This window comes from Amphiura filiformis, chromosome 17, assembly GCF_039555335.1.
Source record: "Amphiura filiformis chromosome 17, Afil_fr2py, whole genome shotgun sequence".
NCBI lineage: Eukaryota > Metazoa > Echinodermata > Ophiuroidea > Amphilepidida > Amphiuridae > Amphiura > Amphiura filiformis.
The window spans coordinates 20766316-20791950 of NC_092644.1; the positions used below are offsets into that span (position 1 = coordinate 20766316).

The window sequence follows — 25635 nt, forward strand, 5'->3', positions numbered from 1 at the left end:
CAGACCGTAGAGGCATGGATTGTACAATATAGTTGTCAAATTATTAACTGAATGCTCGATATCATAATATAGTATAGATCATTAACCTTGTAAAAAGTGTTTTAACCTGCGTAGGTTTGTTGCTTTTGAATGGCAATAGGTGAATTGTGCTACATCTAACATTAACTGCTAGGATTGACTCCATAGAAACTAACCAGTCAAATTTGAGCTACGTATCAACATTGGTTGCCAATCTTTATTGAAAGTGGCACCTATTTAGGCCTATAGAAGTGTAAAGTTAATAAGTGGATAGAGTCTGGAGATATCACATTATAGGTGTCCCTAAATCGTCACAAACGCGTTGTGTGCGGATAAGTTTGATTCATTTTATGAGGAAATCCAGAGACAGGAAAGTCAACGTTGATGCGTTCCTTGCTGGCAATAGGGAGCGAGCACCACACGTTTACGATCTTTGAGTGTGGTGTATTATGTAGCTTCTGGATGTTTGTTTGATGCTATATTAGGGTGTGTTCGTGCATTGTATTTAGGTGACACCGTCTATGAACTGCTAGGGGCGGGTCTGACTGGTTTTTTTTCTTTCTGTTTTTTCCCTTTCAAATGGAAAAGTTTGAGACCTGTAGGTCACATGATTTTGGAACTCTATTCATCTATTGTTGAGCAGTGAAAAACAGCATTCCAGTAAACAAATACATTTATTTTATGAATCTTTTGCCACGGTTGCTATCCATATATGTATCCATATTATATCATGTGATATCACGTCATGTAATCAGTTGCCAAGTTTATTGTTATTTAGATTTCCGACCTCTATGGTCCTATATAATAGATAGAGTGGAGAAGGAACTCAGAGCGCTTTGCAGATTGGGAAACACGCCTAATCAGCTGCAGGAATTGGTACACACCGGAGGAAATCATACAGGATCGATACAGGGACGAGACCTGTAAGTTTTAGAAACTTTGAAGACAATCGCAGTCAGGGTGAATTTGTAGGACAAACTTAGAGAATCAGAGGTATGTTCTTTAGAGAAATCAACTTTCGATTTATATTCAACCTTGATAAAACCAATAAGTGTTCCAGTTTGTGTCTGTAGGCATATCTTGATCAGAATTACTGGTACTCTCTACTAAATTTTATAATTTATGTGTTATCATTGTTGAAACAAAGGGCACTATGAAAGGCTTTTTTGTGTTGTTGACCAGATTATGATTACGAAATCAAAGATTCATTTTTTAAAACTTGCCTGAGAGTACAAAAGGTTTAAAATGCTTTTCCTTTAGGCGACGAAAAAAAACACATCTGTTCTACGGGCCCGAACGACCCAGAATTTGCGTTTTAGAGATTTTGTTTTTGAATTTGGCTAAAATCATGTAAAATCAGCCGTTTTGGAGCCAAAATTTATTAATTTTGGCTGAATATTTTTAGAAAAGATGTTTGCAAAAAATCTTCAGATTTTTGTGAAATTTTAGGGTAATTTTAGCCTCCATAATTCTGAAACATTTTATGTTTTTGGTTTTTAAAGCAATATGACATAGATACTGGGTTTAACGCAATTCAAGTCATTATTTCTATCTTGATTCAAGAACATTGCGGTTGCCCGCTCAGGGACCATCTTGGCGGAATGGTTATAGAGAAAAAAAGGGTCATTGTTCAAAACATGTCTTCGCGAAATTGTAAAATAAAAACATCCCTTTAATTGCTTAGATTATTTAAGTGAACTTCATGATAACAATGAAATCGATCAGGGACTGTTTTAAAATGTTATCTTGTATAGCTTTGTAAATTTCGATAAGTTTTGGGTAACTTTAGCAGCAGAACAAATTGTGTCATCTAAATACCAATAAAAAATTGAAGTGTGGTATAAATCGGGGTAAAAATGTGAGAAGTAGATGTTTACAGACCTTGCTTGGTAAACTCAGAATCCATTGCAAAATTGTTTTCACCATACTGGGTTTCAACTGCCACTTGAGCTAACAAATCCCATTGAATTAGTTAAATGAGAAATGTGCACCGAAAATGGTCGAAAAATGCTAAATTTTGTAAAAATTCAATCATAAAAAGCATGATTTTCACCCAAATTTGTCTCTGTTGAACCGACATCCACTCTCTAGATAAGTTGGTCAAAATTCATCAAAATCAAAGCAATTTCCTAGACATGCATATCTAGTTTTTGAAAAAGACTTTTTTGTTATGTTGCCCAAAACAATTTGGGTCAAAAAATAAATCTTTCCAAGATTTGACGTCACAGACGGATTCGTCAAGTGCTTGCCATTCTAAATATATATATTTCTATATACTTTAAATCAACAATTTAGCAGTTATGAGGCCCAAAAGTTTCCATAATTCCAGGGTTAAGACCATGCCTTATCTAATTTAATTACTCATTACCAAATATTATAAAAATATTATTAGTAACTGCATGTACGTTTTCTGGTAATTTTAAGCCAAACTAATGAGATAAAATGAAAGAAAACTCACTATCTTAGCGGCTTAAAGGAGAATTTCGTGATCCTAGCATCCTCTTTTTATGACATTTTTCAGTAGGTATCCACGAAAAAAGCTTATTCCCAAAATAGCAGTTGATTCCGATTTTCCGTTTGCGAGTTATGCATGATTACGTGTATTACACTATTCCATAGGCCACTGTTGTAATTTCGTTCTGGTATACCAGAACGTAATCCAAACGATATTTTTGCTAAACGAATTAATCTGCAAGAAATTTTTAGTATATAAACATTATGTTATTATATAGCCAGAGGTTTTCAGTGGCATAAAAATAGAAAAATGGGGGGGATGAGGCTGTGGATCGCGAAATGCCCTTTTAAGTGTGGCGATCTATGGTTAATTCCAACTTACACTGTTCAAAAAATCAGGTTTGAAAAAAAAATGACCAAACTCATTTTAAAGGATCGTACACTTTAATATGACTTTAAAATTAAAAGTTCCAAAATGCTGTTTTTAAATATTAGGCCTATGTTATATCGGTCTAGGGTTATATCGTACGAATAAGCAAAGTTTCATTGGCTACGCTGTCGAATTTAAACAAGAGCTAACAAGTTGTCAAGCGTTCGTTACTGGTGTGGCTAACTAAGGCCTACAAAGAATTGTTTGATTGGCGTAACCCGACCGACCTTAAAAATAGGGCCGACCCTATAGACTGTTTTTCTTTAAAAAAAATAAATAAATAAAAATAAAATTTGAAAAATAAAAATAAAATAACAGCTTAATAATAATATTGAGTATACATATAACATGGTTATTTAAATGTCATTTTACTTTGGATTTTGTTCAAATATGTTAAAGGAGTTATTGCTATAAGTTAGTTAGGTATATGCAAAATTCCCATTTCTCCGCTTCAATGCATTTGCGAAAAGAACAATTTTACCAGGTTCAGCTTCTTTTATCAATCATAGCATATTTACCATGTTGACATCACGCAGTGGCGTAGCGTGGGTCATCATCCCAGGTGTCATCATATGGGGTGGGGGCACCGACCATGATTGGGGGGGGGGGTGCACCGGGGCTGATGGGGGGGGGGGGCCACAAGCCATATTCGGCCATTTTCCTTTCTAAATTTTCAGATCGCTCCTATGACGCTACGCCACTGACATCACGTGCTTTATCCCCTGGGTTTATTGTATGCGCGGCAATCAACAGCGCATGTCGAGGGCTTAGAGCCAGGACTAGCTATGTCCATTTGTTTTCGGGAACAGATGTACGGTTAAGGGATCTGGAATGAGCGTTTTGAGCGTTTCGACAGTATTCATTTTTGTGGGACATAAGAGCACATCAGATATATCGAATTGCATTCTGAATACGAAGAATGTCTTTCTGATATCAAATAATTTTCATTTCTTTGAAATTCTCGATATAATACATATTTTATGACAAATTATAAAAATTTGACATTTTTCACATTTTGATAATATAACAGTCCTCGATGTAAATTTTATAAATCTGATGATATATTCTTAAAGTGTATGTAGCTGGGAGGAAAAGCCGACGATCAATTGACAATTTTGACCTTTCATATTGAAGATATGGATTTTTTTCCCAAAAAGACCTAATTTTTTTGGTGTTTTGGGAAAAAAATTCTATATCTTCAATACAAAAGGTCAAATTTTTCAATTGATTATCGGCTTTTCATCCCACCTACATACACTTTAAGTATAAATCATCAGATTATTAAAGTTTACTTCGAGTACCGGTACTGTTAAATATAAAAAATATCAATTTTTAATCATTTGCCATAAAATGTGTATTACATTGTGAATTTCAAAATCAAAATTATTTGATATCAGAAGGACATTCTTCGTATTCAGAATGCAATTCGATATGTCTGATGTGCTCTAATGTCCCACAATATATACTGTCCAAACGTTCATACCCCATCCCTTAATTATGCCCTCCATAATAAATGCAAGTGACTTTGGGGTATATGCATGGTCACTTGAACAGTTAGTTAGACGCAAGTGACCATGCATATACCCCAAAGTCACTTACATTTTCTTATGGAGGGCAGAATTTACCGTCCATTTGTTACCGAAATGAGTAACATGTAATTGAGAAAACAAAATGGAAATAGCTACAATCTTAGAAATAATTGTTCGAACACTTTTAAGGCCTTATTGGAAATGGTCCTATTTGTTACTATTTTCTTAGTGAACATGGAGGCAGTTTATATTATGCTTCACCTATTTCCCTTAAAATTTCATTATAAATGGCAAACGCGGTTGATGTTCTTCAAACCCCTTAAAGAGTTATGTATAAAAAAAACCTTGTCTACGTCATACTTATTTTTTGTTTGTTATATTTGTTACTATTTTCTTAGTGAACATCTAGGCAATTTATATTATGCTTCACCTAATTTCCTTAAAATAATATTATAAATGGCAAACGTGTTTGATGTTCTTCAAACTCAAAAATATCTAGTTAAAAAAATATTCAGACATCTGTTACGCATAAATTTGCTCTTCACCTTATCTTGTTAAAATTGTAGTTGTTGTTTTTTCAGCTCTTTCTTGCACTTTTGTGCTGAATCAAGAGAAGTCTTGTAACGTAAGGAAATCGAAGCTGAAACCTAACAATTCGGAAGCATCACAGAATCACTCACTACCGTTTACCTAGTACCCGAGTGTAACGTGCTGGAGGATTGAAATAGCCGACGTGTAAGTAAATTACATAGCTCTGTAACTCCTCTCACGCTGGCTCTTGGCGCAATTAAAAATACCAATAAGGCTAAAAACAAGTTGATTCATTTATTTCATTTTTATTTAACCTAAGTGAGCCTTGAAATGCACTGATGGTTTTTGGGAGCAATTTTCCCATTTGTTTTTGGAGTTACTATTTAGCAAAACGCATGGAAACGGGTCGAAATGGGCCGAAACGAGCGGAAACGGAAATAGTAACTCCCATTTTCTTTAATTTTCAGACGTTTGTTAAAGAGGAAGGCCGGCTTTTGGTTCAAGTTCAATAAAGAATTAGTCAAGGTTAAAATGTATCCATGTAAATCTGTTCTGTCTGTCATCAAAGTACGTAAATTTGTTCTTTAATTAGCGCAAACATTATCTTGTTAAAATTGTAGTTTGTTGTTTTTTCAGCTCTTTCTTGCACTTTTGTGCTGAATCAAGAGAAGTCTTGTAACGTAAGGAAATCGAAGCTGAAACCTAACAATTCGGAAGCATCACAGAATCACTCACTACCGTTTACCTAGTACCCGAGTGTAACGTGCTGGAGGATTGAAATAGCCGACGTGTAAGTAAATTACATAGCTCTGTAACTCCTCTCACGCTGGCTCTTGGCGCAATTAAAAATACCAATAAGGTTAAAAAACACTGGTTCTGCTAGGTAGCCGCGCGCATTTCGTTTTTATGTTTTGGGAGTATTTTCCCCTTTTTTTTCAGAAATCAATAAAAAACTTAATGTCAACATTTTCCCATTTTGTCTCATTTGTGATGGTTACAACAAATATCTAACCTATTCTGCACAGATTTGACAATAAATAGTTGCGATCTTAGGCAAATGTTACCATTAAAGCCATATTATAACATTTGCTGAGGAGAACGCCCTCAAAAAAATTTTAAATTCAGGTTTTTACACGATTGTAATGTACTTTAGTAAACAAAGATTCTCTGCAAAAATCAAGACTTTAGGTGCTGTAGTTTTGTCAAAATCCGAGATTTTGAATAAACCGCCTGAATCAGCGTTTTATTATTACGATTGAAATAATTAGTCGAACGCGTATGCGATGTCAACACACCCCTACGTACACGGCGTGCGGGAAACACACACACCCACACGCACGCCAGAGGGTCGTACCATATTACAACCGCCGGCGTGACATGCATTGGCGCTAGTTGTAAATTCAGATTTTCTTTGCTTTACCTCACTTGTTCGACTCAAAATTAAAAGGGACATATCTGACAGTAAATGCTAACATTTTATTGAAAATTAATACTAATCTATTTTTAAAGAAATGTTATAATATGGCTTTAAATCATGAAAAAAAAACCTGGAAACTTTTTAAAGCCTAATATCATGATATTATGTGTATCAATGAGACGAATGTAGGCAAATGCCGATTCTGCAGTTTGTCATGTTTGTAGAGCTTTCTTATAGAATAGAAGCATTCTCATTTTCACACGCCCTCAGTTAAAAAAAACCCTGAACGTATGCGTAGGCGCTATTATCAGAGCCAGAGATACAAATACTAGTTTGCGTCTGACGTCATCTGTCATTCAAACTCAGAAACGATTTGCTTACGAGTTGTCGTTATATGATTGAGTTTCTGAACGCGGCAGTAAAACAGCCTTAATTTTGCACCTTCAAACATACAAACCGTCTCTTTAGTTAGTTCTTAATAATAGGAAACTTTCTTTCCTGAAGGCACAATATTGTCAACAATGCATTAGAAAAGTTGCTTTTTGCTTTGTAAAAGTACCAAAACTTTTCGCCATTTTCCCATCTGCGATTCCTTTTCTCCGATGAAGCACCAGATGAATCAACCTTTCTTTTACGTGCTACTAACCAATCAAGGTAGTAGATTGTTTGATTGACAGTGACGTCAGACGCAAACTAGTCTTTTTAATCCAGTCTGGGATTATAGACGTGAAATTAAATCGACCACTCTAACCTCCTGTAGCAGTAATGGACGTCTGCGTCCGTAGCTACAGCCCCACAGATGTAGATGTGGCATTGTGCTTGTATGTGCCGGTAACCATATTTTATGTGCTTGATCACAAACAGAATATATATGGTCGAATCCAACCAAAAGTGTCCACGGGCCAAAAATAAAAGTCTGAAATAAAAATGTCTCCACAATTTTTTCCTTTTGCCCATTGATTGATGACATATTGGCCTTATAGGAACCAAAAGTGCCATTACTAATCTTGAAAAATAAATCCAGGACGTGTGATAGTCAATGTGATATCAAAACCCAATGTTACCTACGAATACCACTAGGATGCTTTCACTATCGCAATACTAATCAGCCTAAAACAAATGGAATATTCCCATTAACGCTTTTTTTCGTGTAATGTAGACCACAGGGTGTCAGGAAAATGCTAGCTCAACCAGAAAATATTTGTTTTTATTTTTATAACGCGATCAATATGATCTTAGTCAATTTATGCTAGTTTATTTTTGAAAATGAAGTTTAGGTCAGTTTCTGTATTTTATTTATCAATTGAGTATGAATCAATTTACACATTATATAAGAACGAGTATGATATATGTTTTCAAGAATATTAGGAATTATACGCATACACCTAACGCTTTATACAATGAAAAGGTGAAGAAACCCGGGTATTCGTAGGTAACATGAGCGATTTAACAATATCTATATTGAGTTTATAGGTTTAAATTTTGCTATTATGGTAATGAATCAATAAAATGGTAGTTTTTAGATCTCTTTCAGATGGTACGTCCAAATGAATAAATGCTATTACCTTATATCAAAAAAATTTTTGATGCTTTTAGCAAGATTTTGACCACTTCATTTTGATATACAAGTAGTTAATCAGCAATTTTACATAATAAATAATTGTTGAATGAATCCGTATATGGGTAATAATAGTGTCCTGGGGTACCGCTTAAAGTTTTTGACAATTAATTTCCATTGGTAGGGACACTTCATTACACATGTCATGTATTATGCTGTATTCGTAAGTAACATTTCAGTAATTTTGTAGGTAAGAATTAGACTTTTGGTGGATATCGCAATCAAAACTTCATTTTATAAAGCACTTTGAATGTATTGTTTTCTTTATGTGCGTTTATTGATACTTTAGACCCTATCATGTATTAATAATGTCGGTTCACGGCGGTTGAAAGAGAATTGAAGTAAGAAACAAAGGCACTAAAGTGACTTTAATTTGCTTAATTGCACACAAATCGCTTAAAACCGTTATTGCAGACTTGTGAAGTCCATCTTGGAGTCAGTTACGTCTTGTGGCAATTAGCTTTATACCAGGGTCCATCAATGTGTTGTCTAGATCATGAGACAATGAGAACAGTCGTTTTTTCCATGGTATTCGTAGGTAACCTTAGCGAAAACGTCAAAAGTTACCTTCGAATAAATCAATTTGGACACAAATTACTCAGAAACCAGAAGGTCGGTAAACATTTAAAATGAAGCACACATGACAGTTGACAAATCGAAATATTTATCCCTTCTAATCTTCTTTGAATCTGATTTTCTTTCAAATGAGCAGACCGTCGTCTATTTCAGTACATATTTTTCACCAATTAAGCCGTATTCAGTTTTGCATGGTGGGCATGTATGTGAATTCGTAACTTTCATTGACATATGATTTGATAGCAAACATACAGGCCTTCGTTATGTACCAATATGGGCATTGGCATGAATGGCGGTGTTTCACAATACTGTCATGATGTCAAAGTGTATTCGTAGGTAACATTCGGTTACCGAAATTTACCTACGAATACTTGCTTTTATTGTTGACATCTCAGAAATATTTAAACGCAGGTTATTGAAACTTGGTAGAAATAAAGAGTGTATTACCCTGCACCTATTGCTTAACTATTGTTTACTATTCTCTCACTTTGTTGAAATGGCACAGCTTTTAACATGTATTCGGAGGTAATGCATATTTTTTACCAAACCTACCTTTGTGCCATTTAGAATTTCTGGCAGCTAAACACAATAATAAAAATGTCCGAATGCAATGCATTTCAGTATTGGACATATCAAAGCTTGTATCAATTGCGCATTTATTAGTGATTTCCATTTTTGAAAGATATATCTAGTGCTATGAAAAATTGTATTCGTAGGTAATGTAAAAAAATACCACTCAAAAAATTATCACAAAAGTTCATAATTATGTACAAATATGTGAAAAATTGAACAGGCAATCTTTGAATACACACCTTTCAGGAAATCAATTTAGATTCAATCCAATGACTTCTTTTCATAACTGATTTAGATGTTTTTAAAAATACTTTAAGAAATATTTTGAAAAAATGGGTAAAAATAGCATGTTTTGGGGTCTCTGTGTCTAAGTTTTTCACAGAAGGGTCTTATTATATATGGCGCGAAGCGTATGATCAAGGCGAATAAACACAATACAAAAACGAATGCCAATTGATTAATACTTTTAAGTTATGGCCCTGAACATGCTGTGTACACTTTTCGTTGGATTCGACCATATGCAGTGCATGCATGTTTTCCTTTTAACTTTTATGGCGTGACTACCTCTAGCTTACGGTGGTTTCTATCAGACAGTAATATTTTGTGAATCGGGCAAGACACAGGGACCTTGCAATCTTTGGTCTTCTAGATCATGTTGAGGTTTCACGGTTTTGTAAATGATAAGCTCCATCTGGAACATCACTCAGTGGTTGAGATCCTAGGACTGTGCCTTGAAGAGCCCTGGAGAGGACTTCAGCAGGATTTGAAGAAACGCCTTGTATAATGACGGATTATTGTCTGCCATCCAGGAATGATGAAATCCGCTTGTGGAGGGTATACCATCAATAGGCCTAGGATGTGTGTTGGTAGCCGGTGGAGTATAGTATCCTAATGGCACCCCAAACGCCCGAGGGCCTGGGTTGGTAGCCGGCGGAATAAGCATGTTTACCACAGACAAAGTCACTGTTGCACACTCCATAGTAGCCAGTGGGAAACAGTCAGGGGTGTTCAGGGGTAGCCGTCCCATGATGGGAGCTGTTAATGATGCTCCGGGCTCTGGGTGTTCACAGGCAGCTGTCTCATAACGGCTGCTAGTGATGCTCCGGGGTTGAAGGGATCCCCGGGAGGGGATCACAGTTTCTTGCCGGACCGTAACTCCCCAATGCACTCGGTAATTACTACCATAACGGCATTAACGGGCCACAGGCATGTAGCGGAGGTTTCTACCGTGGGTGCCCCTGTTCTTTGATACCTGGGCTGACAGAGAGAGAGAGAGAGAGAGAGAGAGAGAGAGAGAGGAGGTGCACCCCGGTGCTAATTTGGGTAGTGTGACTACCTTTAGTGGTCATCGACCCATCCCGGCTATTGGGAGTCAATCGGTTGTGATGGAACAATCTGCTTTCCAATCATGCTATTCAACCACCTATTGATCAGCACCCCAGTGGGGTTCGACCTTGCAGATCAATGCAGCTCATTCAGCTGTTATGGATGGACAGCCTGGGATGACTGGCCAGCTATGATTTACACAACCAGTTGGCAGCCATGGTACACTCCCGGGGTACACTAGCTTCCCTAGGGCACAGAACAGCTGGACCTACCGCGGGGTACCCTGGTACACAGCTAGATCCCTTCACGGGGATACGCAGTACGGGAGAGCGAGTTGGCGCAGCGGTAGTTCCCTCGCCTTGAACCACTGAGATCCCGGGTTCAAGCCCCGGCCGTGCCCAAGGACTGTATGTGCATTTGGTTTATCCCAATTCCATGCTCGCTCTCGCAAGTTTTCTCCTGGATCTCCGGTTTCGGTGATTAGTTGTTTGGTTATCAAAAACTTCCTTCACCCAATGGAATTTGGGGAGGTGCACAAATAATTTGTGGATATTACAATCTAAGTGCGGATAGGTCTGCGCCAGGTTCGGCTGCAACTGGCCTAGTTGATGCGATCTGATTGTGATGATTCACCATTGCAGCGAAATTACATCACTTTGAGTCCTTCAAGATCTGGAAAAATCCGAAATTTATTTATTTATTATTACCTCCCAGGTACAGCAGTGTACAACTAGGTTCTCGCACGGGTATCCAAGCTGTGACTGCGTCGGTGCCTCAGTACCCGCCCTGGTTGACACAACCGTTGTGGCAACATGGGGGAGGTGTTACCGGTGCTGCCGTACCATGGCGTTACCCGGGTGGCCTGCGAGTTACGTACCATGGTACCCACCACAAAGTGTTTCATTCATGGCCTTGGGAAGTGGCAGATGATTCTACATAATGGTTTTGCAACCCCATCTGCTGTTGCTCCTGCCGGCTGGCAAGGGGATAATCCAGTTCCAAGGGGCTCAAAATATGCCTTTAGCTGCTGGTGCAAAGGCGATGGTTACGAGTGTAGGCGGGCCTGATAGTATCGTTGCATGTACTTAAGGGACTCGCGGGAATACTCCCTCTTCACCTGCTTGACATTCTGTTACCCAAGCGGCTAAGCCGGTGGTGGCGCAGTGTGCTCAGGTAAGCGATGCCCGTTCTATGTCTTCTTCGTCATCAGAAAATGACTCGGAGACAGAGGCGAGAGAAAGGAGTCGGAAATCGAGCACAGCAACAATTCTCAGCTATGAGGCTGAGGACGGAGTTCTTGCTCTCCTTTCCCCGCTACCCCGTGAGGAAACGGCCAGGTTTTGGACACCACCGACGTATTGAGTCGTGTAGTTCAGGGTTTGGGCATGACTTATGCCGAGGAGGGATGAGGACCAGGGCATTTTTTCAGTATGATGCCATGCTGCCAGTTCCTCGAAGGGGTCGCCTGCTTTCGCATTCTCAGCCGACATCAGGTTAAGGTACCATAAGACAGCCAGTCTCTCCGGAGCTATGTTGCCTTGTTCTAGCACAGTCCCTTTACGTGTTACAGAGACGGATTACAGTACCCTCGTGAGGGTTCTACTGATGAACCCCAACATCAGCAAATGATTGCCATTTTCAGCTAAGGCGTCTGTGTCATACGCCCCCCCTTATGGAAGGATGAACTCAAGCACATTGACCAGCACGCTCTAGAGGCAGAGGCCAACATCACTTGGTCGAGCTATGGGCAGTGGAAAAAACCTTCCACCATTTCGAGCAGTAAATTGCTGTATACCACATTTTGGTCTAGACGGACAGCACAACTGGTGGCCTACCTCAACAGTCAAGGGGGTACCAGATCACCACAGATGTGCCTGTATACACTGCCTCTGATAAGGTGGTGTTAAGACAGGCAGAATATGTTCAGAGCGATGCACATTGGGGGAGTTACCAACATCCTCACGTACGACCTGACGGGCGGCAAGGTGTACGTACCAACAGAGTGGTCGCTTGCGGGTCATCCAGACAATATTTGCGGTGATGTACCATCTATCCATAGATTTGTTTGCATCGCATCTGATCAATCAACTGGGGAGGGATGACGGTATATGCCTTCCTCCCGATCTCCCTTCTCGCGATCGTAGCGGCCATTATCAGGAAACATGTAGCAGAGGAAAGAAAGCTGATTCTCTCGTCGGCGGGGGTAGACCCGGGGGTAGACGAAAGTCTACCCTTCGTACGTACATCAGTCAGCGTTTGGCTCGACTACGGATGGCACGATGAAAGAAGCGTCTCTCCCACTAGAGCCTCTGTAGATCTAGTGGCGGAGTTTTTGACCGAAAAGTTCGACTCTTGTCTCCAGGCTGCCAGTGTCAAACTACAAATCTACCATTCTCTCCATCCATCGGGGATTCGAGGACGGGAGTACCATTAATGATGATGGCTCGTCATCTTCTCCTCGACGAGATGTTCAACGCTCGTCCGCAGACTAGGAGGTTGTCCCCCATGGGACCTAAATACAGTCTTGGAGTATATTAAGCCCCCCCCCCTTTGAGACCCTTAAGTACGTTACTCTCAAAACGGATATCCTTGTCATGCTGGCTTTGGGTCAACGATGCTCCGAATTGCATGCCGTATTGATGTCAGCCACCATGTTTACTAACACAGGTGCGACATTGTTTCTGCGCCCTGATTTTTTGGCTAAAAAACAAGAGCGCAACATTCCGTCATTCGTCCCTTTTCCTATATCCAGGATTGGGCAAGGCTCGTCCATTGACAATGACAGGTTGTGGTGTCCGGCGGGGGCTCTACAACACTACTTCTGCCGGACACAAACCTTGCGAGGAACTCATGGCCACATTTTTGTCACTCACGCGGAGCCGCACAGCTAACCTTAGCGAGGTGGCTGATCCAGGTGGATTCCGGGGCAGTTGAGAGTGCGTCTCGCCCGGAGCCCATTCCACACGCTCGGTCGCATCGTTGTGGGTGTATATAGGGCGGCTGAAATTTGTCAAGCGGTGTCCTGGAAATCTCGATCGTCGTATCTGCCGTCAACTACAAGAACGTAGCTGGACAGAGACCGGGTGAAAGATTTGCCTGTGCGCACAGTGTGCGGTATTGACAAAAACAAGATAGTGTGGTCAGAGAGGGTACCAAGTGTCAGACATTATACAGAATAATCTCAGTAATCATAGTTTATTATTCTTAACCACCGCAATTTAATACGTACGGGAGGTTTTTGTCTGTCATCGCAATTGTCTATATGTTAGGTTTTCCTCAAGGGGAAAAATGTTCACGACTATGCAAAACCTGGCACGCTCTTACTTTTCCGATCCCTGATCAGATACTTGCCAAACTTGTACCTCCATCCAGTCGGTTACTTGCTGTATCGATCTTTCAGATGTTGATGCAAGAAGTATCTTTAACATCGGAAACAGTTATATCGTCCGGTGTACAGAATCTTACCTTTCCGATGATGATTTCCCGGTCCCGTCCACCCCTACAAGTTTGTATCACGATGTGGCATGAGAGCCCAAAGTCGGATAAGGGATGATGGTCGGTGATGAGGGCGCCAAATAGGCGATCGCACCAATGTTTTTCTTTTTTCGGTTTTTCTGTATGTTATTATTCATTTACATCTGTACATGGGGATATTGACTATTGGTTTTTCCGCATCTCGGGGATCGATGCAAGAAGTATCTTAATCAACATCGAAAAAGTAAGATCGCTCCGGTTAGGAGTCTACAAGACATAATAGGTTTGGACTATTATGGTCAGATGACAATAACTGAGTATACTCATCTACAGCGCGGCCATAGACCAGAGACTTGGAGGCGTCGGTTTTGTCGAAATACATCTATAAGTGCCTACAAAGCATCAACTCAATCAGCCAGAGAATTATCTATGCCATGGCAATCCCCGGCTAACTGTTAGTGTTACAGTTATCTATGCACCAATCGAGTCCACTAGTGCAGCAGAAAAGGATGAAATTTACGGCCCTCACAGACCATCTGGAAAAGGCAAAAACATGACAAACATCTTGTTATTGGTAACGTCAATGCTAGAATTGGCCAGGACAGTCACATATCTCACCCAATGATGACTGGAACCCATTGCTACTATGGTTAAACAAAGGAGAATGGGGAGCGTCTGGTAAATCTTTGCCAAGAACTTATGTTTCGACCAGCGCAAACAAGATTTTTGCAGCCAAAATATTGCCATTGTACCTGGATGCATCCTGAAGGCTCCACGCACCAGTGTTAGATTATATCCTTATCAGCAGTAAGTGGGTGATCTCATTGCGGAATATTGTAGAGCCTACAACTCACTGGAGCTGGATTCTGATCATCGCATACTCAGTGTACTACTTTCCCACAGTCTTCGAACCACCAAAGGGAAACCATGCTAGAGGTCAAAGTACAGTAAGATGCTGACACTAAGACCAACGTTCAGATTGAGCTTTCACACCGTTTCCAAGTACTCATCACCAATCACTGATCTGTTTGAGAAGGCTGTCGAAGATGTGGCAGAGAAGGTGATTGTGAAGGGAAATCCCTGTGGAATGCCCAGCTGGGACATAGAGGACATAGAGGAGGATATAGATGCAGCAAAGAAGAGGTACATGTACCTGCTTGTAACAACCAGGCAGTCGAGACGAACTTGATTCGCTACAAAATCCTACCCTTGAGGAATCGAGATATGCCATCCAGAGCATGATGAACCAACAAAGCGGCTGACCTGGATTGTGCGATTACCTCAGAATCACTCCAATGTGAAGTTATGGCCAACATCATACATAAATTTTGTATTGAAGTATTCACACCATTTATTCCTCCTGAGCCCTGCGCAGTGGATCACCAATGTCATTGTTCCATTACAAAGAAAGGAGACCTCAGCTTCATGACTTCCTATAGAAGGATCACACTGATGTCTATTACTGCAAAAGTATACAACAAGATATTATTGATGAGAATTAGAGACCATATAGATCCAATAATAAGAAATAATCAGACCGGATTCCGCCTAGGGAGAAGTTGCTCACACTAGTAAATCCACATCCTTAGAAGAATCATTGAAGCCTTCCAATGATGGCCAATAGAGTACATTTGGAGAAGTCCATCAATCTACATCGCAACCAAAATCAGGCTTTTCAACATCACCTGTGCAACATAACTTTTATATGGCTGTTAATCCTGGGTAATATCTAGTGACATGGAAACTATGATACATGCAGTCGCCACAGGATTATGCTCAACATCAAGCCCCTTTACTGTGTGATCTATGCTATGACTGACACACAGCCTCTCATCAACCTAAGGCAGCATCAGCTTCGCTTCCTCGGACAAATCCTGAGGATGCCAGTGCAGGAGTACTGTAGAAGATATGCTCTTTATGTTCCATATCACATGAGAAAAGGAATCCAGGCAGGGGGGGGGCAAAGGAATTAAGCTATCTGACTTATATACAAAAGCTGTAGGGGATACCATCCCGGGGATACCATATACAACGATTTACAGCCATATGCTATTGCCTCACTAGTTATGGATCGTGGTGTTTGGAGAAAATGTGTAGTTGCCTGCTCCGCAGTACAATGAATGAAAGATAAAAATCTCTGGTGATGATTGATATACACTGATTGCTGAGTGTTTGGCCCTTCTCTACCGTGGAGATCACAAGACGCCGCGCCTATCATTCCATATAGGGCTGAAATATCTGATGAATCATGCCGTCTGTTCTTAATGAAGGATCATGCCGTCTGTTCTTAATGAAGGATCAGGAACGTGGGGGAGGAGTCGGCGACCTTCACGTGGTCTCCCCTGTTAACTCGCTAAAACGAGAACGAACGTCGACAATGAGTCAAGGAAGAAAGCGACATATCGCTAGTCAACGCAGTGTTACCCAGGAGCATCGCCGTGACCCTAAGCCCAGCTTCGCGTCCTTCTCAGGACGGACAGCTACTGCTGTCGAAGGCTACGGTGTAACGACGTTGCAACTGAACGTAGAAGGCCTCACCCCTGCCAAGATGAATATCATTGAGCAGCTGGCAGTCAACAACAATGCCATTGTGATCCTTCTCCAAGAAACACACCGTGAAACCAATGAAAAGCTAACTCTACCTAACTTCTCACTGGCAGGCTACATCCCAAGCAAGCACCATGGACTAGCAACCTTCATCAGCCAAGACACAGATGACTGGTCTCTTGAGGCCCAGTCCTCACCCGACTCTGATACTGAATGGATCGCTGTGAAAGTGCTTGGCATCAACATCATCAATGTGTACAAACCACCTCCAGTACGCCTGACCAACGCATCTTTACCTCATCCAGCACCATGTGTATACGCAGGAGACTTCAACTGCCAGCACACTGACTGGGGCTACTCTCGCTGCAATAGTGATGGGACGTTGCTCGCGGAATGGGCTTCTACCAACAACCTGACCCTCTTGTTCAATCCTAAGGAACCTGACAGCTTCTTCTCAGGACGGTGGAATACTGGCACCAACCCAGACCTGGCATTTACTGAACCCAGCCAAGGAAACCAACTCCCTGTGCGTAAAATCCTGGACAAGTTCCCAAGATCTCAGCACCGACCATCTCTGATAACCCAACCTGCTCTGGTGTCTCCAACAGCTAGTAAACCATTAAAGAGGTGGAACTTCCGGAAAGCGAAGTGGGACAAGTTCTCTGCCGAGGTCGACCAGCGTGTTACCAAACTACCACAACCAGAGAGTGATGATATTAATACCACATACTCAGCCTACTGTAACTTGCTCATAGATGCAGTCAAGCTGTCGATCCCAAGGGGGTACCAGAAGAGCTACATCCCATGCTGGAACGATGAGTGCCAAGCTCTGTATGAAGACTTTACCTCGGCCCCATCGAAGGAAGAATCTGACTCCTGCGCTTCCACTCTCCTCACAAGACTGGATGAGAAACGCAAAGAACGCTGGATCGAGACTGTGGAATCAATCGACTTCACCTACTCAAGCAGGAGGGCCTGACAGGCAGATCAACACCAAACGCCGGAAAGTGTCCAGTAACTGCGAACGCCATCGCCAGCGTACTTGTGAACAACGGCCGCTTCACCAACCCTGACCGTGATCACTCCAGGTTAAGAAGGAAGTGTCCGATCTTTGGAAGATGCCATCCACCTCCGATCTCTGCAGCGATTAGACCATGCAGGAAGTAGAAGATGCTTTGAAACTACTCAAAGCTGGTAAGGCACCTGGACCAGACAGTATCCACCCAGAATTCCTCCATCATGCTGGCTCTGCTGCAACCAACTGGCTATGCAAGTTCCTGTCATCCTGTATGAAACGATGCAAGATACCAAAGATTTGGCGCAAGGCAACTGTCATCGCACTGCCCAAACCTAATAAGTCAAAGGATGACCCTAAGAGCTATCGTCCAATATCTCTACTATGCATCCCCTACAAGCTACTGGAGCGCCTGATCCATAGCCGTATCAACCCGATTGTAGACCCACAGCTTCCTCACGAGCAGGCCGGTTTTCGTCAGGGCAGATCAACAGTGGAGGAGGTCATCCTCCAAGACATCGAAGACAGCTTTGAAGGGAACCAGAAGGCTGGTGCTGTATTTGTAGATCTGACAGCAGCATACGACACTGTGTGGCATAGAGGCCTGATATGCAAACTCCTCAAGCTCCTACCAGACAGACGGATGGTGTCCTTCATCGTGCAGCTAATCTCGAACCGCAACTTCATTCTTAAGATCAGCGACGGCCAAGCTAGCAGACCACGCAGCCTGAGGAACGGTGTGCCACAGGGCTCCGTCCTAGCACCTCTCTTATTCAACATCTACATCCATGACCATTGCTAAGAAGTATGGATACGCAGATGACCTGGCAATCCTGAAGTCGGGCAACTCTTGGGACACAATTGAGAGAGCGCTCAGCCTAGACATGGACACCCTAGATACTTACCTCTACCAATGGCGGCTCAAGCTAAGTGTTGCTAAGACTGTCTCCTCTGCCTTCCATCTCAACAACAGGGAAGCCAACCGAGAACTCAATGTTACCATCAAGTCCAAGCGACTGAACTTCGAGGCTTGCCCCACGTACCTAGGAGTGAAACTGGACAGAGTCCTCACCTACCGGCAGCACTTGGTTAACCTAAGGGACAAGGTCACAGCAAGATGCGCATTGATTCGTCACCTAGCCGGCACCAGCTGGGGAGCAAGCGCCAAGACCCTCAGAACATCAACCCTGGCCTTGGTATACGCACCAGCAGAATACCGTGCACCAGTATGGAGCAGGAGCTACCATACCCACCAGGTAGACACGGGTCTAAATGAAGCTATGCGCACTGTGTCAGGATGTCTGCGACCAACTCCAACTGAACAGCTTCCGGTTTTAGCAGGAATCCCTCCGCCGGACATCAGAAGGAAAGCAGCCTCCGTAGCTATAGCACTCCGGTCTGCAAACCAGGACACCTCCTTCATGACACCCTGTCAAGAGCTAGGAACATTGAGGGTGAAAGCAGGAGATTGGTATCTAGGAAGCCGTTTGCTCAACAAGCAATAGACTTGATGAAGACAACACAGTCTAACCAGACAGCCAAGGACTGGACAGCTAAGACATGGAAAGACCAATGGCTTCAGACTTCCTCACCACTCCAGCGCTTTGTCACAGACCCAACAGACACCATCCCAGGCTTCAACCTACCCAGGTCTGCTTGGACAAAATTAAACTGCCCGAGAAGTGGAGTTGGACGCTTCAATGCCAACCTGTTCCAATGGGGCTTAAAGGAAAGCCCAGCATGCGAGTGCGGTAGTGAGGAACAAACAGCCGACCACATCATCTCATCCTGTCATCTCCATAGACCACCGAATGGTATCTCCGGCCTGATTGAAGTCGACGAAGCCACCAGGGACTGGTTGATACGTACTGGGCTTGAAATTTAATGTAATTTATTGTTTTGGCTTTTATATCTTGTTTCTTCCTGACATACGCAAGAAGAAGAAGGAACGTTTGGAATCAGTGCAGAGGGAATTAAACACGGTGTGGAGAGAAAATAGTTATAAACAAATTTCTTTTGAACACACTTCCGCAACAAATGGTAATGTCCCCAGTCACGATGGCTACCACTATCTTTGGCTTTATAGAATGATCATACGAATCAATCTTCAAGGGTAAGATGAACCTGAACCTCTTTTAGCAGGAAAGTATACAGTCATTCAGCATGTTCAGTGATGATAGTTGTTTGGATTATGTTCCAGTCATCTTCCAAAGACAGGTTGTCAGCTTCAGAGAATGATTTCATTTTACTCTTCATAACATCGATGTCAGCCTGGGCAAACTTGAAAACATTCTGCTGAGGGCTTTCTAGATAGCTGGTTTCAGGTCATCATCTGCTGACAAAATGTGGTGATCGGTATATCCAAAGATAAATGTTTATTACCGGGAAAGCATCAGGATTAGTCAAAAGCAGCATCTGCAGGATGTTCATAACGCAGTGAACGTATATAAGTCTGATGGGCGTCATTGACCTCCCGAACAAGCTGATACAGGGAGAAATCACCGAGTAAAATGCAGCAGAGAAAAAGTGACATCGTCACTGAAAAAAAAATGCACCTTGTGGTTTACAGGTTGGAACGGTCCAGTCAACTCCAAGACATACATTAAATACCCTCGAACCCTTAATGGTAGGATTTTTGGCGGCATCAATCTTGGAGAGAGATTCCGGCTTAGTGTTAACCATCTGGATTTTGACCCACAAGACGTCAGTATCAAGTTCAGGAGCAATGATGTCATTACGGAGAACGATGAGAACACCACCTCCTTTCGTCAGGCTGTCCTTTCTGAAGACGGTATAAATAGAGGGCAGACAGTCACTGCTTCCATCCTCAGGTGACAACTATGTCTCAGTAGCCAACACAATATGAGGTTTGCGCTGAGATATTTTATTAGCAAAGGCTCGAGTTTTTTAGGACACCTTGTAAATTCAAAACCATGGGATGAAAACAGAGTCTTTGGGAATTTTACATCATTAACCCTAACTAAACCTATGGTTTTTTTGCTATCGGAAGGGAAAGAAAAAACAAAAAGGGAGAGAAGATAAACAAAGAAATCACTTGGTACCCCCGGGATTCGAACCTTGCATACCACGCAGAAGATCACCGACCTGTAGCTACACAGGTTGCGCTGGCCCGGCCATGCGATTCCCTGGATATGACTTTAAGATAGGCTGATTGTGCCATGGCATCACATGGAATGCATGCACGAGTAGTGGTTTAATAGTGAGATTTAGTGAGACCTGGTTCGGTTAGGGTTAAGAAGGCCTAAAATCTAGTAAAAACATGTTTATAATAACCCTAACTGAACCCATTCACCCCCCATCCCAGGATCTACGCCTATGTTTAGTCGGACGCCATATCCATTAGGCTACCAGCTTCAACTGGTAAGGCGTCCGACTAGTATTACAGAATTAGTTCTTGGGTTTGAATCCCATTCAAAAGAGCTTTATTCCTCTACTGTGTTGAGGTATAATACTTGATCACCGATTGATTCTTTATAGCAAAATCCACAATAAATGCAAATAAATGACAAACATTATGTATTTCAAAATTATTATTATATTTAAAATTATAATTATTATTATTATTATGCTATTACATGCTATTATTATTTTTATGTACTATTATTATTACTACTATTATTATTACTATTTGAACTACTATTATTATTACTATATGAACTTTGAACTATGTAGATATTTTATTTTCCAAAGGAAAACTTAATATTGACTGCAGAATTCAGAAGCTCAATGCATCAATTTATTATGGTAAATAAATGACGATTAAAAGACGTAAAAAGGCCACAAATTACCTGGATTCGAGTCCGAGTCATGCAGCTGAGTCCCAACTGTCTGAGTCACAAGTATTGCACAACCGAGACCTTCACAAAAGGACTCGAGTCCTCCAACAATGGGAGGAGGCTTTTGTTTGGTCTTTGCATATCAACTAAATTTAACATTAAAAATGAACCTTGTTTTTTTAATTCTTCATTAATTCCAATCTTATCTCATGTGATTTGACTTTTTTAAAATATCTTTTCAGAAAACAGGATCATAAAGTCATCGCTTGGTCATGCTAGGGGAAAGGATTTCTCTGAAGAAAGAGTTACCACGGTACCACAAAGTCATTGAAGCATCCACGTAGTGGAAGTTTATTGTGAGAGAGTAACCATTTCAAGTCATTAAAGAACTCTGTTTAATTTATGTTACATCATATATAATTATATAAGCCTAAATAAAAGGTGATGGTCTTTAGTTCCAAGAAATGCAGATAAGATATCGCTTTCTCATTTGAGTAACCCAATATACACCGGATCTACCCCAGGAGATCTACGTACCAATACAATCGTGTTAAGTGTGTTGGTGATTAGAATTTCATAAGTTTTGCAAAACACGCAGAACATGAGTTTACTTCCGTGCAATATTTGTTCAAGCATGTTTGAGGTTTTAAATCATGTTTAGTATCACTGTACATTCATTGGTTTCCTGTTCAATCTTTTAATTTTTTAAGTTGCACAAATAACAAATAGTATGTGCAAGAACTGTGAATGCACATATCTAACATATTCGGGTTTTTAATCATTGAAGTTTTTATCCTGTGTTTTATTTCCTCAAATACCTGAGATGGGTTATTCTTTTTATTGACAAGAGTATACCCCCATTCTGATATTGATACACTAAACCATAGCATACAAATTAAGAAAACAGAACATTCTCACTTCATTGCTTGAAGTGGCATTTGAAATTATTCTACTTTGTTCATTCCATCCAATATATTTGTCCTTCTAAAAACCTTGTGCATTTGTAGTATTTTTTATTTGCTCTTCTCAAGTTGCCTTTGGTTCAGACAATTTTCTCTTTCATGCATGAAGGTTAACTTGTCCATTTCACGCTAATAGTCAAACTAGCATGGGCACAGGCAACACTAATGACGTAAGCTTTTGCAATACTATACACATAAAATTCAGTTACAAGCTTTGCACTGACATATTACTGGCAAACTTAATTTAGAAAATTAGGAAGATGATGGCAAAGATGGCACAGTCAAATCCAGTCAAAGACAAAGACACACAATATGATCTAATTAATTGTGGCATATGCATGTCAGATATTAAAGATCCTAAGGCTCTCAACTGCCTACATTCTTTTTGCCTCAAGTGCCTTCAAAAAGTCAAACACCCACTTGGCAAACTCACATGTCCTTTATGCCAAGATGATACGGTTCTACCAAATGGAGTAGTTGATGGACTTCGAGACAACTTCTTCATCAATCAGTTGAAAGAAAGAAGAGCCATTCGTGGAACAGGGGAGTTCAAGACGCAATGCACTTGCTGTGGAGCAACTGATCGGGCCGCTGTTGCTAGATGTGTAGACTGCAATGAATTTCTTTGTCAGCAGTGTGTTGATTTACACAAAACTTTGGGTCCACTCAAAGGTCATGCAGTTTATACCATTGAAGAATTAAAATCAGGAAAAGTAGACATTGGCAAAGTATGTCACGATCACAAAGATGAAATTCTGAAATCTTTCTGCAAGACCTGCAGCATTCCAATATGCGATGTCTGTACCGAGGTAGAACACGCGCATTCTAAACATGATTACGTAACTTTAGAATCATCTATTAAAGGTCAGATGAAAGAGATCAAAGGATTGTTGGCAAGCTGCAGAGTTGTTGCTAAAAGAGTTGACACTGCGATAAAACAAAATGACAAAGTGAAAACAGAATTAAAATTAGCAATGGATAAAGCCAGCAAGGATCTTTTGGCCAGCAAAGAAAAGGCCATGGAGGATTTCTTAAAGCTCCTAGAAGATGACTATCGCTCAAACTCTGAAAAACTGCAAAAGATTGCTGCAAAAAGAAACACCAACATTGACAGAAAGAAGAAAAATGTATACAATCTTCAAGCTAAGTTAAATAATGCAATAGAGATGGCAAATCAGGTGCTGACTTCCGGATTCAAGCATGATGTGGCTTCCAACTACACTACATTGACTTATACACTCAAACAGCTCAAAGAGGCAAAGGCGGTTTCTACTTTAGATTATGTCAGTTTTGTGAAGTTTTCACCTTATCGATCAGGACAAGTGTTGAAACCATTGGGTAAGATCAGGGAGGCAAAACCTTCATTGAGGCAAGTGAGTCCTTCACAAGAAATAGGGAGAGGAGTAGGAAAATCAAGTGTCGGTGTAGCTGTTGCCTCAAACGGAGACATAGCAGTTGCAGATGAAAATGCAGCAGTAGTGAAAGTGTATCGGAGTGGTGGTCGATATAAACTAAGTCTTGACACCAAACAGGGATTACAGCAAGGTAAGACATCATATCCATGGGATGTAGCTGTTAGTCCTAAACAATTCTATGTTACTGACCGGACTGGTATGGTGAAGATTTACAGTCTTGAGGGTCAATACCTGAAGCAATTTCCTGTCAAGTCTCCAGATGGTACATCGTCTGATACTGATGGCTCACAACTATGGGGTCTTGCTATAGATAATGATGGACACCTGTTGGTAGGAAATTACACCAAGAAATGCATCAGCAAATGCACACAAGATGGCACATATATTTCTGCAATCAAGGTTGATAAAGACCCAGATTTCATTGCAGTCACACCAATGGGAAGAATTATTGTCAGTCCAGGTACCTCTAATACAGGTGTGTATGTATTGGATCAGACTGGTAAGCATATACACATCATCAACGCACCAAAGGGTGCCAAGTCATGGCATCCAACTGGTGTCTGTTGTAGTGATGATGGTGTCATCTACATAGCTAGCTATGACTCAGGAGCTACAGGTGGAATCTATAGCTTTACAGAAGATGGGGAATACCTGGGATGTGTTATATCTCGTATGACCGGTGCACGTGGGCTCGCATATACCTATCATGATGGGGATGATAAACTGGTGGTATCGGTAGCCCAGCTCAGTTTTTGGATTCTGGCAAAAGTATTTACTCTCGAATAATTATATGATTATACCCAATGCATTAAGATCTAGCATATTGGATTAAATATGCTAATGTTATTGGAAGCACAAAGATAGGTCGAATTAATTGGGCTCAAAAATAAAAACAGTTTTGTCTCAGGATGACCACAGCAATAGCTTTCCATGTCATGACAAAAATGATTAAATTTGAAAGCATAATACATGTAAAAACAAATCCTGCGTATGGAATAGCCACTTTAAAATTTTTTAAAATCCGGATACATCATGGGATTTTTTCACATTTTTCGGCTGTGACCTTGTTTAAAAAAGCCTTGTAGCTATTCAACTATATTTAACTAGATGAGGTGATTCTCAAACAACGCTTGCAAGTTTTCGCGATACATTCGGCCGCTCAAATTTGATAATATGATCAAGATATGGCCCTTTTGTCCAAATATGATTGCAGCAGCGCTTGAACTATTCCGGAAGGCCAGTTTAATTTGTACCAACTGATTGACCTTTGACTTTGAAGAGGGAGTATTTCTCTAAGCCTTAAATAACTACATGTGCATTAATTCAATCTTGTAATGACAATTCATTGTCACTGGAGGGTGGTAGTCATTATAGTCCAGCCACATCGTGACGAAATGCACATTTGAAGAAAAGCATGGAGTTTGGCAGTAGAGTTTGATGTGCTGAAGGATTATGGATATGTGGCATTTATAATGTATGTATTTCATTTCATTTCAAAATAAAGTATGTTTAAATTGTCATGATAAAAGGAGTTGGTGGTATAGGTAAATTTCTCCTGTTTAAACTTGGACCAATGAATTCTTGTCCCTTCTTTCTTATCCTTTAAATAACGGAAGCCATCCTGACACATACATGTAGGCCTACATGATAATTAGCAAACAAGATGATTTTGTGTAACAATATTTTATTCATACAAACTAAAACAAAAACATTTTAATGTTGTCTCATTCCATCATGATTAGTGTATAAAGTTACACTCCATTAAGTTAACAAGTTAAACTTATCAAACCTTTTGTCAAAACTTACAATCACACTGGCATAATTCCTATAAGAAATGTTATATATTATAGTATTCGGCAACATCCTTCAGCAGTGTCTGACTGCTCTTCCTGATTATTGCATAAACAGAACTAGGTCACATGTTGCTACGCAGCTTGATCGGCCAATGAGGTG

At 40.8% G+C, this 25635-nt stretch overlaps 1 protein-coding gene and 1 long non-coding RNA gene across 2 annotated transcripts; both read left to right on the forward strand.

Moving 5' to 3' along the window:
* Nucleotides 1-834: 834 nt before the first annotated feature.
* On the forward strand, nt 835-21662 carry LOC140138312 (uncharacterized). The gene is made up of 4 exons (XR_011856977.1): nt 835-1011; nt 5013-5166; nt 5599-5752; nt 21548-21662. It is a non-coding gene; the product is annotated as an uncharacterized lncRNA (long non-coding RNA).
* An 877-nt stretch (nt 21663-22539) lies between these two features.
* Nucleotides 22540-24468, forward strand: LOC140137053 (E3 ubiquitin-protein ligase TRIM45-like). The gene has a single exon (XM_072158711.1). It carries the CDS (start codon nt 22540-22542, stop codon nt 24466-24468), a length of 1929 nt encoding a protein of 642 aa, XP_072014812.1.
* Nucleotides 24469-25635: the final 1167 nt, after the last annotated feature.

Bases quoted from the DNA above. Each gene is read 5' to 3' on its own strand.
- LOC140137053 (XM_072158711.1), top strand. From the start codon at position 22,540: ATGGCACAGTCAAATCCAGTCAAAGACAAAGACACACAATATGATCTA.